This window comes from Aythya ferina, assembly GCF_964211825.1.
Source record: "Aythya ferina genome assembly, chromosome: 2".
NCBI lineage: Eukaryota > Metazoa > Chordata > Aves > Anseriformes > Anatidae > Aythya > Aythya ferina.
The window spans coordinates 131,273,008-131,289,101 of NC_140297.1; the positions used below are offsets into that span (position 1 = coordinate 131,273,008).

Consider the following 16,094-nt stretch of genomic DNA (forward strand, 5'->3'; position numbering starts at 1 on the left):
ATCAGTGCCCTCAGAACAGGATCTGTCTAGGTCCTGGGTTCCAGTGGCACCTACCTAATTAAATAAGACACCTAATTAGTTGGATTAGATTACAGCTGGGGATGGCCCAGTTGGCATGTAAGCAAGTGCTTTTAGTGGACTTGCAGGCCGTATGGGGGACTATCGAGTGAATTTATGTATTTTTTAGAGCTAACCAAGCAGCTGCTAAACAGCAGTAGGTCTGGAATGTACTTTGAAATTTTGGGTGATTTTTGATATGTGAATCTTTCTCTGGCTGTAGCTCCAAGCCTGACATGTCCCAAATCTACCAAACTGGATCTCTCAAGCCAAGAAGAGGAACTGCCAAGTTAGCAGCCCCACTCAGTGGGCATGCATTAAAATAAATAAATAAATAAATAAAAATCAAGCAGAGGTAGGGAAATTCTAGCTGAAGAAAATTGCACTTGCTCATTCACCTGCCTCAGACTATGCTCTCTGTCCGTGAAGAGTCAGTACAGAAGTAGCAAGAAGCCCCATGTGGTATGATAGCCTTCTCATTCTTTTTCCTCTGTTGAAAAAGTACTTTACAAAGGAACAGGTGAGTTAACTTCATCGTGAATTAACTGCACTTCAGATGGCATTATTTGACTTGCCTGTCTTTCAGTGCTGCAACTTTCATCTTCCTGCAGTATGAAAATTGCACACACGTTGCTGGAGACCAGTCCCTCAATGTGCAGCTTCTGTTGTTAGTCCTGAAACACTAGAGAGACATCTGGACTGCACTTAAATCAGTGGGGGATGCCCTGGCATCCAGATCTGTCCAATTCTCAAGCCAGATCTTTATCTCAAAGGAGTTGAGGCACACCACTAAGCAGTTCTGACTGCACTGTGATGCGTTACACAGTGCTTTACATTTCTCAGTTCCTTACGATGGAGATGACATGTGCTATAAAGCATTAGGTTTGTGTGGATTTGCCAGGAGGGCAAGGGTGCACGGAGACATGAATGGAAAGGACGTGTGCTCACCGTATGGGTGTACTCATGGTTGCTTGCTCTCTGGATGAGTTCAACCTTGCACTTCTCCAGAAGAGAGTATGTGCCAAGCATTTCTTCAGGCTAAGTTTTCCGCATTACAAATAGTAGTTGGCATTATCTCACCCAACACACAGGTTTCAAGACACAGGCTGTCAGAACAAACTGGAGTGGTTTGTGTCTGGAAGATGAGCATCAGGAAGTATCTGTCTGTTATGGTTTGGTCCCTGCACGCGGCAGACAAACCCTTAATCTTCTCCTCTGCATTCCCTACTGACTGCCTCAAGTGGTTGTTCTCAGTACGTTGCCTGTTTGAAACGCCTCTGAAAGCATCTTTCATGGTGCCGTTAGTGGTATGGAGGACTCAGACTCTTAATTATTCTTCTCTGTTAGGCATCTAGGGCTCTAAGATCCTCACTAGCATCCTCCATGCATGTTAAAACATTTATTCTTGAAAGCAAATGAAAATTTGCTGGGCTCAGGTTCAAAGAAACCCCACAGAATTTGTATTTTTTTTAGATTAATCTAAAATTATTTAATTCATTAAAAGCATGTCTGTACAGCTCCCTCAGGCACCAGGTTAATCATGTATGTTTTAGTTTTGCCATATCTGTGGCTGAGAGGTGCAGGATAACCCCCAGGCCATCTCCCCTTCATGAATGGTGTTTGCATTGCTGTAGCACCTCATGGCGTTGTTGCCTCCAGCTCACACATTTCCAGCATGCTTCCAAACTGTCCTCTTCCATGAACCACACTGAACTGACCACAGACTGAGGAGCTTTTCCCCCATTTTCACACCAACTTATGTTTTCTGACAGTTCTCACTGTAGGCCATTGCTTGGACTATGCAAAGTGGAACAGCGTGCAGGAAAAGCTTTGAAAAGGGAAGTTGCATGATACGAAGCCTGCATTTCTCTGGCTTCTCCCCTCCCCGTTGACTGACACACACACACAAATAAAACAAAACCGCTTAATTATCTCCCTTATATGCAGTAATTACCTCGTTTGTGGCCAAACCACAGTGCTGGTGCAGAGGCACACTAGCTCCTGCTGCACAGGCCTGCTTGGCTGCGAGGAGGCTCCGTAGCTGGGGCTTGGTCCTGGCCATGTGGGGCTGGAGCAGCTCAGGGGGCATCACCCCCTGTGCCAGGGCCCACAGAAAGCTCTGCCAGCATGGGCTGCAAAAACAGGCTGTGCTGGAGCTAAGGGGATCCCCAGACACCAGATCCATTGGAGAACACCCAGGTGGTCCTAACTGTGATTTGGAAACTGTTGACAAGATAATATTTCTGTCTAGAATACCATAAGCATCACATTACAATGAATAACAGAAAATTGACTTTACTCCCACTGTTCTCTTCCCACTCATCTGCCTGATGAGTATTTTAGTTGCAAATTACCAAGGACAGGATCCTTGTCTTCTTCCATTTCCATTTACTGCTCCTTACACTGTCCCCAACAGACATGTCACAGGCATGTGGCAATCGCCATCTGTCAGTCATGTACCAAACCTTTAAGTGTGACCTAGGTTGCAAAATCTGGAGGGAGAAAAAACTCAGATTTACAACAACCTTCATGTGCTTCGTACAGTTTTTGTGGTATTTTTATGCTCATAACTCACTGAGTCACTTTTTATGGGGGAAAAAGAAAAAAAGGAAGAAAAAACAAAACAAAACAAAACAAACAACACCAAAAACTTGATTGTGCAATTAAAGACAAGGCCACTGAAAATAAGGTCACAATACTAATTTTCCACAAGAATCTCCTGATTTGGTGAACAAGGTGGCTGAACAGGATCTGCTTGAAAGAGTCCCATGGGATAAGGCCCTGGAGGGAAGAGGGCTCATGGAAGCTGGTTGATATTCAAGGATCACCTCCTCCAAGTTCAAGAGTGATGCAAGCCAAGCAGCAAGAAGTCAGGCAAAAATGTTGGGAGGCCTACATGGATGAACAAGGAGCTGATGACAAATTTCAGACACACACACACAAAAAAAGCCTACAGAAGGCAGAAGCATGGCCAGGTAACTTGGGAGGAATACTGAGACATTGTCTGTACATGAAGAGACAAAGTTCGGAAAGCCAAAGCCTGACTGAAATTGAATCTGGTGAAGGAGTCAAGTTTAATTGTAAAGTTTAATTAGGGAAAATGTTTAATTAGGGAAAATGTGGGCCTGCTGCTGAGGGTGGCAGGGGCCCTGTGACACAGGACATGGCAAGGGCTGACATACCGAATGCTTTCTTTGCTCAGTCTTTAACAGTAAGACTGGCCCTCGGAAGTCCAAGGACCTGGAGACAGGCCCTTTTTATTTTGTAGTTTGCTGCTAAAAAAAAGGCTGCAGGTGAGAGAGGAAGAAGACCTCTGACTGCTAGCTGAAGTGCTGGCCTTTGAGTATGCACTGGAGAAAACTTGGTTCTCTGCTGCTCGACTGGAGGTGCAAGGTAGAAACTTTAGGTTCAGATATTTTTTTGCAGGCTCCCATCATTTTCCCCCAAAATTAAAGAAGGAAAACTGTGACTTGTAGTATATGGCTTTTGTAGCTCAGCCAAACCCTTACAGAATTCGTGTGACAAATGAAAAATACAATGTTAGCCTTAAGGTTGTGCCCTTGCCAAATTTCAAAGATTAACTACATAAATGTGGGGCATGCATGTGTGGCTCAAAGCAAGTCACACAAACCTTTACATAATAGAAATTGTCAAGCTGTCTAAATATACAGATTGCTGTCAGATTTTCCTTATTTTTTCCCTGTCTTGTGGCAGACTGTAATCCTTAATAATAATGGTTGTTGTGATAGTATTAATTATCTTATTTTATCATAATAGTCTGAATTACTTTAACTGATGATGTGATTTACATTCCATGCCAGTCATATCTGTAAATGCACAGAGCTTGACTACTTTGGTCAACGAGCTCTTTAGCAGGGACTATTTCAGAAATGTTTGCCATAGCTGTAATATTCTTCCTAGCATCATGACAGACGCAGGGTTCCCAATTTCTGCCTAAGCTCACAGCTCTGTGTTCTTGCCTATCAGTCCTTCCACAAAAGCTGTGCAGCGATTCCAGTTGTGTGAGTTATATTAAGGGTCAATCTCATTTGTGTAATAACCAGCCAAGAAGAAGTAGTGATAAAGTACCTTGACAGCTAGAGTGCTAGGGAGAACGACCATTCATGAAAGATCATGTCCCTGCAATTTTTGGCTTTTGAAACGAATCTGTCAGATGTGTTTTATACAAAGTAATGTCAAGGCACTCTTTAGCTCCAGCGCTTTCTAGTTCAATACAATGTTGTGCTCCAGGAACAGAGGGTGAAGTGTGAGTGTTTGAGTGAATATGTACCCAATTAAAAGCAAATTGACAGTCACAGTTCACAGGGAATAATTCTATTTTAAACACCAGGTGTCACTGCAGTATACTCCTGACAGCATACCAAGCTCCTGTTTGGTTAAAGCTTGGCTTTTAAGCAATGTCAAAGAGGAGTGGAGAACAAAGATGTACCTACTTTCTTTTCCCAACTGCATGCATGCAGCTATATGGTTAGCCAGAATCTGGGCAAATTGTTCAATATTTCAACCAGCTACATTTGTAGTTCTACACAGTAGCCTTCAAAGCTGAAGCTAGCCATTGTAATATAACTATTTTATCGCCAAGAACAAGTGTTTGGAAATAATATGTATATATATATATGTATGTATGTATCTGTGATACAGTTCTCTTGATGAGAATAATGTATGTATTTTTTAGAACAGCCTCTGTTGGGTGATGTTCAGGAAATTAGTTCATTAATAAGTTGTATTAAGTTATGTCTTTTGCAGTTTTTCTGGTTCGTGAACAAATGTTGACTGAAAGGCAATCTATTAAACTATCAGATGCTGAATAATTTTGCGTGTTTTCCTTATTTTTACAAGTTTCCTATTTGACATATAAGCTTATATCTTTCAATACTAAGATACACTAACACAGATTAAAGAGCCATTACCTTGACAGTGAAGAGATACTATTTGTCTGCGTGAGTGCAATTTCGCAGCCTCCTAACTCAGTATAACTGATCCGTGGCTGCACAGTGAATTTTCCAGGAACCTGTTCATCAGTAATAGCTTGGTATTAAATGGGTAAAGCTGCTTTTCTCTCATCTGTAATTAAAGATAATGAGGGGGAAAGGTGCAGTTCATGGAGAATGTGAGTCCCAGCAGGCTATGCACCACTTCATCCTCATGCTCTAGTGTAAAAAGAAGCCTCGCTCCAGTGAAATGCTTCAAAGATGACATTTACTTGTGTTATTTAGGTGCAGAATACAGACTTGTGTTATGTATTCAGCTGTGGTCCTAGTTTAGCTGCCTCTGAAATGTTTCAGTATGTTCACAAAGGAGAGTCTTGCCATTGATGGAGCAGTGCTGCAAATGGCTGGGGAACGTTACCTGGAGAGCACCTTTAGCAAAGCAAAAGGAACCAAATTCTATGACAATTTCAGAAAATAACCCATAAAGCTGGTAATTGCAGCTTCTTCTTTAAAAATGCTAAAAGCTGCACAACTTTTAAAGGCTCAAGACCAATATTTTTACCTGCATTAAAGAGCACAGTGCTGCTATATTCATGGGAGTTCCAGCTTCAGTCTGCAGTCAATTTAAAATTTGTGCAGTGCATTTTGAATCTTGACAGGATTGTGGCTTTGGGGGGAATAAGGTGCTATATAACACAAAGGAGACTTAAAAGTTCATTTCAGATAATGAAGTCAGCACAAAATGCCTGCAATAAATAAAATTCTGTCAAATAATGCAGATATTAGGACATACAAAAGCAACTGTCTACAAAGACTAAATAAAACATTTGTTAAGAAAAACAAACAGAAAGGAGGCACAAATTGAAAAAAAAAAAAAAAGGACAAAGCTTCTTTATTGTGTTTTATTCTTTCTATCTGGCTACTGAATTTATATAGCATTTTCAATCCACCAAATTTTTGCAGGATCTTTAAATTAAACTAATTTCATTGCAATGTACCATTTCCCATTTGACATCGTTTACAAGGATTTCCATTAAATTCAAAAGTTATTTGCAAATATATTAACTGAAGAAAATGGCAAAGCCTATTTCAAAAGCTTTCAGAGAATACAGTACAGAATCTTAGGATTTTCTTCCGCATATAAACAAGTAAATATTAGGATACTACTGTACATAAATAAAAGTTGTATTTTATATTATTGACGTATGTTCTTACTTTTAGATAACTGCCTCATACATTTAAGTAACATTTTTTTTCTTTTCCTTTTTTTTTTTCCCCCTGACATATTTACATAAAACGTGTCTACATTTACAGTAAATAACCATAATTACCTACTGTGCTTTCAGCAGCCAAAAGCTGAATTGGCTAGAAACATCAGATGAAGATTCTTCGAATAATGGTATGACTAAATTACATCAACTTGTGTATATTACTAGAAAATGTTGAAAGGAATTTCATGGCATTTATCAATTTAAAAAACGCAACTTAGTCTTGGATCTGAACTGCTCTAACCATAGTATAAGCCCTGCAATTACAGCCAAGCTACAATTTATGGAACATACATTCTGCAAAACTACAGTATTTTGCTGTCTGCAGTGCTGTTAATAAAACCATATTGATTTCAGAAAGGTAGCAAGCCAAATAACCAATCGTGTAGCAAACAAGCCTCAGCAGTGCCAGCTTGGAAGTCTGCATGCACTGACTCCAGGTTTATATATTACAGTCATTTCTTTGAACTGCTCTCGCTACCTGCAGATCCAAACCGCACAGTTTTTTTAACTGTATCCACTCCGAGACAGCCAGAGACAGCTCTAATCCTCTCTTTTCAGAAGATCATGCTGGTTAGAGGATGTTTTGAAGTTCTTCAGTGACCAGAAAATCAAATAGTTGTCCAGAAAACACAATTTGTTGCAAAAACGTTACTTAGGAGAACATTGCTAGAAAACCATTTTACTGATAAATATTTTTTTCCATTATAAAACAAGTTAAAATAAATGAAAGTGTCTGTAATTACAAATACTTATCCACTATGTTCTATGTAGGCAATGTTCCATGCGTACAGCAATTTTGTGCTGAAGCTCCTACAGCACCCAATTTAAAGTGAATCCTACTGAGGCAGGAGTTTAATAACAGCCATGGGAGATAATTATCCATATAACAGACTCTGCATTGTTTGTTGTTCCTATGGAAGTCATATCAGTTCACTAACATAAAAGAAAGAAAATTCACTTCACTGAAAATACAAACAGAAATACATTAGCACCAAACCAAACGTTCTAAACTTTTAGGGTCTAATCCTGCACTCTTACCTCATGCAAATTATTACTTTTAAATAAAATAACCTGGTTTTGATTTGATTTTATTTTTTTTTTCTCAAAAAACCTCTGTGGAAGTCCAGATCTGCAGGTGGATGGAGGTACTTACATTAGTGCACCCACCTTTGCCCATTTGGGGTTTATCATAGAGCAAAAGCATGTATTTATAGTTTATTTTCCTTTCATTTAAGCTGATAAAAGGTTGGGAAATCTACATGACAGTGGGGCAAAGAGGGCTTGACCCTTCCTCTCTGGGCTGAGGGAACACTGAGAATAGTAAACAGCTCCACCCATCTCTTGTGCCATCCTCTGCAACTTGTCCCTTGACTGCAACCTCCTCTACAATAAAAACCTTTAGGAATAGGTAGTCTGTGATATGGGTGAAGCACAAAAGAAACTTAGCTACTTTTCCTCTGACCTCTCTTTTCCTAGTAGCTGCAGTAGGCTCTGCCTGTCCTGCCCTGACACTACATGCTCTTCTCTGGGCTGGCACTGACTCTTGGCACACCTCAGACTAGCAACACCAGGCAGACTGAGGAGGAGCAGCTCACACTTCAAAGCTCAAGGGGTTGGGACTGGGAAGGCAAGGGCCATTCCAAAGTTGTCATCACCACAGAGCTGAGACAGGTCCTGCACGAAGGTGGTCCATCTGGAGCTCATTTGAGGTCTGAATTTGCCACACGGGTAGGACGTTCGGAGGAGACTGGTTACGTGACCATTCTCAAGCAGCCTCAGAGATAAAGACCAAGTTTAGTATCCTCATGCCTATGAAAAAGGAGGTTCTTGTGCTCTTAAGCATTTTTTTACTAATGTAAAACAAAACAAAACAAACAAACAAACAAAAAACCAGTTCATCTCTTACTGTACATCTTTCTGTGTCAGCTGAGTGTTTCTGAGCTATGGTACATTTTGCCTTGAGAAAAAGCGAAGATCTCCACAGAAGTCTGCAGGACAGGATCTGATTTCCCCAAAATGTGTGACTTCAGAGCACAAGTCCAGGCTTCTAAACCCCGTTCAGAACTGTGAAGTGATGCAGTTTCTGTGCCCGCTGGACAGTGGCCAGGTGCTGTATTTCATCAAGGACAAAAGAGAGAACCCAGACAGTGATGGCTGAGCATGACGGGGAGGAGCAGTTACATAAATAAGCAGATAGTCCAAATCCAACCTATGCTGAAAGTTAAAATATGAATGTCTCTTTGTAGACATTAGGAAGTCAAAACACCAGTGCTGCCTTTTTTTTTTTTTTTCTTTTTCTTTTTTTCTTTTTCCTCCATAAGTAATAAGATTTGTAAGGCTTTAAAACAATACAAGATTAAAATCACAAAGTTGGTAACATTGCCTTGTAGCGAAAGGGAGGCATCCTGAAAGCTAAACCAAAACTTTTAAAGTCACGTTTTACATACATTGTAAATCTAAGCAGGTTGTTGCATTATCTTAAATTATGAGAAAAAACATAGCTGCCTTCTAAACTGAACAAAGGTCACATTTTATATTTTCAGTAACAAATGTTCTAGTTAAAATTATACAATTGAATTTGTAGAGACGGAAAACTTGCCAGGCAGTTATAACAATAAATGAACACAATAAATGAAAGACAAATTTAGAAATGTGTATGGCAAGAGAGTACCACATACAGTAGACAAGCTGCTGTGCAGTAACAGTGAGCATCTTCACTTTTACAGAAACATCTTTACTTTTAGGCACTTTGCTGTTGTGGTTGTAGTGACAGTCCTTCTGTCCAGTTTGAGACAGAAGATGTCCAGAAAACAAACCCCACAGCTCAAAAAAATCAGAACTAAACTTTGTGTTGCCTATAGATTGGGTAGGCCAATGGATACTAATTCAAAGATACTCCACTCACTTGCTATGTACATTGCCATATGAGCAGGGCCAACCAAGTGTAGAGCATGGAGATGTTCTAGTGATTCTGCCTACAACATCTCATCATATAGAGTTAGATTAAATATATCTACATTGTGTAGACCCTCTCTTGATGACCTATGGCTTACATGTAAGTTTAATCAATGGGAACTTTATATCACAATAAGCTTTCAACTTTCTGTTGTCCATAGGAAAAGAACAGTGTCTGGTGTATGTGATACACTAATGCACTACTGGAAAAATATTACTTGGGCAACTGATTTGTTTAATACTTTTTGTTGAGGATATATGAATGCTGAGTGTGGGATCTTTTGTATTGACCCAATGACATGGGGTTCTCCCTCCTTGGAGAAAAGGAAAACACTGCTTTTATCTCTGTGATGCTTCATCCATAGCTCTTATTCTCAGCATAATCCTCAACATGTTGATAACTGGCTAGTTAGCAAGGGATATAAAAATGCTTTTTTTTTTTTTTTTTTAACTTTTTTCCTTTCCCTTCCTTTTTTTTTTTTTTTTTTTTTTTTTTTTTTTTTTTTTTTTTTTTCCTTCTAAGGTTGAGATCTGCTCTGGCTATGTCTTCAGCCATGATCATCCCAAAAGACAGATACAAATGAACTTCAGCACCAGGGTATGATATCATATTAACATTATGATAATTATGCTTCCTGCTCCGAGAAAGAGATTTGCCCTTGAGAGTCTTCAGCACACTATCCCAAGAGCAGCCATCAGGTCGAGCATCTTTTGCATTCACCCAGTTCTCAACAGACCACACACACCAAGTTGCTTGTGAGGCACATACCAGCCTTATTCAGGCACGTTCCAACTTAAATAAACAACACTCATCTGAAATAACTGCTAATTAACCAAATATCCTCTTTGGAATTTGGCCCAAATCAAAATGTTTGTTGCAGAAATAGATTTCTTACAGTCATCTTGTGAACAAATGCACACACACAATTAAAGACAGAAGAACGTCCTTGAGGAGCCAAGTGTCTAGCTGCTCTCAAGCCAACGCACTTGGCCTGAATGGCTGCTTCTGAAAAGTATTGCCCAACCCAGGCTTGTTACGTGATGGCTTCGTTCTAGTTCTTTGTGGGGTGAAGAAGAAACAGGGAAGCCCTGTCAGACTTTTGCAGTCAGAGCATCACAGTTAACGCTCAGTTCTGTGAAGCAGAAAATGCTAGAGAGAACACTTTATGTCACAACTTTACATGTCAGCTTTCAGAAAGCACATTGAAACCATTTATCCAGCATCTTATAAAAGCACCATTGAAAGGTTGAACAGAGAGCACCGTGTACACAGAATTTTGATCAAGACAACCGAGAGGAGCTGTTCAGGGAGCCAAGGAGAAGTACACAGCCCAGAAGAATCCCCACAAGACAGATTCCTCAGAGGCACAATGCGTGAGGGATTGGAGGATTGGAGAACAAGGCAGCTGACCCTCAGCCAGTCGCTATTGTGGGACGGCCCAGTTTTGGGTGACTGATACATGTGAATCCCAGCACCCACTCCTCTTTTGCCATTCCCCTCATCCCTGCCCCGTGCAGCCTGCTATGTGTAAGCAAGCCTGTAATTGATACTAACACAAAGACTGAAGCTACCAATTGTTCACAGCTGACATGGACACAGACCACAGCCTCCCTGATTGCTCACTGTTGAAAAACGTAGGTTCTTCGAAAGAAGACTGATCATGCTTATTGCAAAGCTTAGTTACCGTAGCTACATTACTGGGCTTTCTAGAGGAACTTTGTGAGAGACTATTGCTAAACTGAGGCTAATTGAGGTCCTGTATGTTTGATGTGTCTTTATAAAGCTGTTACCAACTGTTCCCAAAGCTGTTTTCCCCACAGATAAATGGGGGGAACGCGCCTTCTAGTTTTGTGTCAAACAAACAGTATGGAAAAAAGGAGTATGGAAGTACTAACTACTTAGTAAAAAAGGCACTATAGCTGATCTAACTGTGGTAACTAGGTACATGCCTGTGTACAATATCCTTAACATTTATTTTGCTCTGTGACTGAGCAAGCAATTCTGCACTTGTCATGGTAGAAAGGGACACTACTGGCTTCAGGATGGGGATAGAAGTCCCACGGGAGATGGATTCAGGGAAGAGATGTCCAAACTGCATTTCCCATTTCTACCATTTCCCAGAAGGGAATCAGAAAAGACCTTTCTAGTAGTGTAGTTACAGAGACGTTGCAGCTGCGCTTGGCTTCACTATGTCAATTTGAAGTGCGATCTTCTTACACAGTTGTGCTAACAAATGGAGGTAAAGAAATAAGCCTGTGAAGTTGCCCCAGAAAAGATCATCAGGTAACAAATAATTCATTCTTGGTGTTGATATTTTATTTACGGGTGTGGTGAAAGAGAAACAAATAGCAGTGATGAGACAAGTAGAAGAGACTCCTCTTTCTTTATAGCAAAAATAATGTATTTGAAGATTGCTGCTGGGAAAGTATTTCCAGTGTATTAGTGAAAAGGAAGCATTGGCAATAGCCATGAAAGAACAGATCTTACTTCTGGAAAGAGGGAACTAAAGCAGAAGCTTTATTTATTTATTTATCTTAAAGTGATGTTAATTGCTCATTTAAGCACCTTGGACTGAATTCTAAAACATTCTTCTATAGCATTAGACTACATAATGGAGATTACAGGGGAGCTATAACACTGCCCCCTCCGTGTGTCCTTGTTCAGAAGGGTAATTCCTTTCTTCGGCTCCCAAAACCCAAGTGTCAGGAGGTCTCAGGGGGTGAGGGCAGGTGCTAACATTGCAAGCAGCAATCCATAATCTGACCGCCTTCCCCACCAGGCTGAGGGTCTGGTGGGCTGGAAGCAGATCCCTCCTGCAATGACTTCAGAGAAGACTGTCGTGGTCAAAGCCCCTGAATGTGGCAAAGGACAGAGTGGGGGTAGCAGCTTGCACTAAACACTCTGCAATAAACACTGGCTGTGTTACTGTGTCATCTGTCAAGAGCTGGAGGCGGAGAGCTTGAGGAGATGCAGATAAAGCACCCATCTCCACCTCGTGACTGATGGAGGGGTAGAAGGAAAAGATTAAGCTCTTGTTTCTAATGTCCAAGATCAATTCACATAAGAAGGAAATAAAACCAATTTCAGACCCTGTCCACCACTCAAGATTTGTCTTGTCCACAGCAGCTGTTCTGCAGAGGTTATGAGCAGCCTGAGAGTGGCAGAAATGGGAAGGAAGGTGCCAGCACCACGGCACATCAGCGCTGAGTGCCATGCTGTGTGAGGCAGACCGAGACAGCAACAGAAAAAGACAGGGGAAGGGATTTCACTGTGAAAAAGGGAAGTCTGGGGGTCCCAAAAGGGATCAGAAAGGAAGGAACGAGCTGAGTCGGACATCCTTTCCTCCAGTCCAGAACTCATGGTTCTGCTTTGAAAGACAGTAAAGTGTGACCAGGCAGTCCTTCTTCTTCCTTAGGCTTGCTGATGTTGGCTTGGGGTACTTTTAGAGTGATGCTTGATTTTCTTCTTTTGCAGCTTAAAATTTTGCAATCTGGAGTTCAATGTTTTTCTTTGCTATCATTAACTGCTATTATTTTTTTTATTTTTAAACTGATCTTGAAATTGCATCTGGTGAATGTGACAAACCTCATGTTGCTACTGTTTCTCCAAAAGCAGTCATCCATGTAACGAGAAAGACAGCCCTTAAGGGATAACTGCATCCTGAGATGTGTTTGGGAACCTCAGGAGTTGTGTATGTCTCCCACTGAGCTGCAGGAGTCAGACTGAGGACGACATACATAAACGAGTACACCTGAGCACGAAGCGGGCAGCAAACACATAGTTAAACCTCCAGAAATTCTCCAAACTCAGCACAGAAGACCTTGTGATACGTGAGGCATTTTATCTTTGGCCTGAAACAGCATGAAGTAGAAGGAGAGAACAGTCAAAGGTGAACTTCATGAATTCACATTCGAGGGAACGCTGCAAGGGGAGGAAGACCAAAGTCAGCTATAAAAAGCACTGCAGTGAAGTGGAAGAAAAGTCTTTGCTGCGGCTGTGAGAGCATGGCAGCACGATCAAGATAGCTACAGACTGGTCTGTCTGAGCTGCTTTTCCTTGCAGGAAGAGAGCCCCAGCTCAAGTGTGCTCCATGGCTGTGCGAGGTCAGGCTCCACAAAGCTTCGGTCACTCTGTGGGCAGTTTGCAGGCGAGCGCTGCTCCTCACAGCCATGCTCCTTACAGGCTGCGCCATAAACCAGTACACTTCCTTCAGTTATAGGTATTTCTAACAAATGTGTGTACCCAGGGCTGTGTTTGCCCTGTACAGTACCAAGTACCGCTGCGCGCTGGCCAGTGATCCGAGAAGGACCCAGCCTGATATACCAAACCTCAGCACCAAGAGAGCTGAAGCTAAACCCATTCTGGGCTGCTATGCAATGAGACACTCTCAGTCTACATACTGCCTGTTTTGCATTAAAAATAAACTACTCTTCAAGCACATGCAAATATTATGTATGCGAATATTATGTGAATGCTACCAAATTTGGGCCGTAGCTTGTCCTTGCTTACAAACCACGCGTATATGTGTGTATGCACAGGGACACGTGCACAGATGTACACGTCAGTGTGTACAAAGGCATATAATGAAATGCCTACTCTCTACTGTTGGACTGTTCTTGTATTATCATACTATTCATCATTGCACTATTCTTGAAGAAAACGAGTATCAGTCCAGTACCTGCTTATTTCATCTGCGTACTGTACTTTTTTTTTCTTTCACTAGTAACAGAATAACCTGGTACCTTTGGAAAGACAGTGGCTTTCAAACTGCTTGTCAGAGCCCCAGGAAGTTTGCGGTCTCCCTTAGCTATGACTCTCCTGCTCCTTTTGGCAGAGGAACAAGGATGACCAATGGCAATTCCAGAAGAAATCCACTCTCTTTTCTACCTCTTTTTTGCCTTTTTTCTTTTACACAGACTGAATTATTTTAAGCTTAAAAACAGCAAGGCATGGTCCACATCCCTGCTTAAGAATATTAAAAAAAATAATATAGCAATTGTTTGTTTACGTACTTCTAAAATAGGAAAAAGATGTAAAGGAAAAAGAAATAAAACCCAAGGAAGGAATGGGATTCCTCTGGTTACATAAAGCAGTAAGGTAATCTACAAAAACTTCAAAGATTAAAAATATGTTGTAAAAATGAAAAATATCATCCACCCAACACAATACAGAAGTTTTCCTATATAATACAATAGATATTAAAATATTTTAAGTCTTTAAAAAGGGCAAAATTCTTTAAAAGATGACTCAACACTATTAAGGTTAGACTAAACATTATGCCAACACATTCATTTGTACAACTTCTTGCAACATGACAGTCGTCTGGTGTGTGTATGTGTAGGTACATGTGTGCACACGGGAGGGACACAGTGAGAATGCTAGGAGTGTCACTTGCCATTTAAAAGCAGTATTTCACAAATAATTAAATGAAAAACCCTACAAATACCAGTACACATCTCAAAATACTGCAAGTCACATTCTACAGCCCCGACATTAAAAAAAAACAAACAACAACAACAACAAAAAAAAAAAAAAAAAAAAAAAAAAAAAAAGGAAAGAAAGAAAAAAGCCTACAGAATTAATTCAAGTACATTTGGGGTAGGTCCCTTATGAAGTGAAGTGACTGTTATTTGCACTTTAGTTGTAATGACAGTGGAAAGGACACACCGATATCCTGACTCCATCTCAGCCCCATCTGGTTGCAAGGACTGATTTACAGCATGCTCCCAAAGACAAAGAGGTTAGCACACCTTCACGAAGTGGATGCCCGAGCTTGAATGAAGAATGATTCTTGAAAAACACGTTGAAGAAAATGATGTGCAATAATCTTCTAAACTGAAAAGCTAGCTTTGTGTAAAGGCAGTCTTTTTGGTATGTGATCCTATCAGGACGACAAACATAGCACTCCTTCCCAAATTCTGGCCATCTTGGAACTAATAATAAAAAGGTAACAATAAAAAATAAATTTTCCTGTGAGCCTCCGTCCACCACCCAGAACAACCCCATGGATATCACACCCAGGCTGAACCATGCACGGCTTCTTCACAATTTCTATTCCATACTTAGCTTTGTTCCTCAAAATAAGAAGCGATCCCCTCTCCTTGTCTCACATGTTGTTTTGAAAACACCAGCAGATAAGATAAAGGCTGAAATCTGGCTGCCAGAGTAGTTAAAGTCTGGTGACATCCCTGTGATGCTGCAAGTCCCCTATGCTCTCATAGTCATTCTCTCCCGAAAGAGCAGTGTGGTTTGTGTTAGGCACAGACAAGGTCCTGTCTTCTTCTTGGCTCACTGCCTGGATAGCTTCATAGTCAGGCTCCAGCTCCCCGTTGGGTCTGTCTGCTGACTGAGGCACAGTGGTAGTACTGAGGGTGTTTTCAAAGTCCTTCACACTTGCATAGAGGCCACTGCAAACAGACGGGGACCTTTGAGATGTGATTTCTTGAATACAGGTGTAAGGAGAATCCAGTGCCTTGATGGCCTGTCCTGGCTTGCTCACTGAAGAGTACATGGCTGAGATCTAGGAAAAGGAGATACCCACTGAGTGATTAAGCATGGCATAAAGCTTGGGTGCCAGTCTGCCCCCCTCCCACCACCAGTATATTGAAAGACAGGACCTTCCAATAAATACATTGCCTTACTTACAAAATTGCTTTTCTTGCATGCTTTTATAAATTTATTATTTCCTTCAAAAAAGAATGATGACATTTAGATAAGTAAAAGTTATTTGAATATAAATCCCTGCAGGCAATTCAGATCCAGGACTGGCTTTGTGAGCAGGAGCTCTTGCAAGCTTTGCTATGGTACTGGAGCCAACTTGGGCTGAATGAGACAGGTATCAAAGAGATGATCAGGTTC

At 41.0% G+C, this 16,094-nt stretch overlaps 1 protein-coding gene across 9 annotated transcripts in view; it reads right to left on the bottom strand.

The window, feature by feature from the left end:
- Nucleotides 1-5,897: 5,897 nt before the first annotated feature.
- Nucleotides 5,898-16,094, bottom strand: part of PAG1 (phosphoprotein membrane anchor with glycosphingolipid microdomains 1) — a 108,917-nt gene continuing 98,720 nt past the window's right edge. For all 9 annotated transcript variants that reach the window (XM_084511225.1, XM_084511232.1, XM_084511226.1 and 6 more), the window contains one exon: nt 5,898-15,756. In XM_084511225.1, coding sequence (XP_084367351.1) covers nt 15,406-15,756 — 351 coding nt within the window. In that variant the 3' untranslated portion in view covers nt 5,898-15,405. The remainder of the gene's footprint in view (nt 15,757-16,094) is intronic.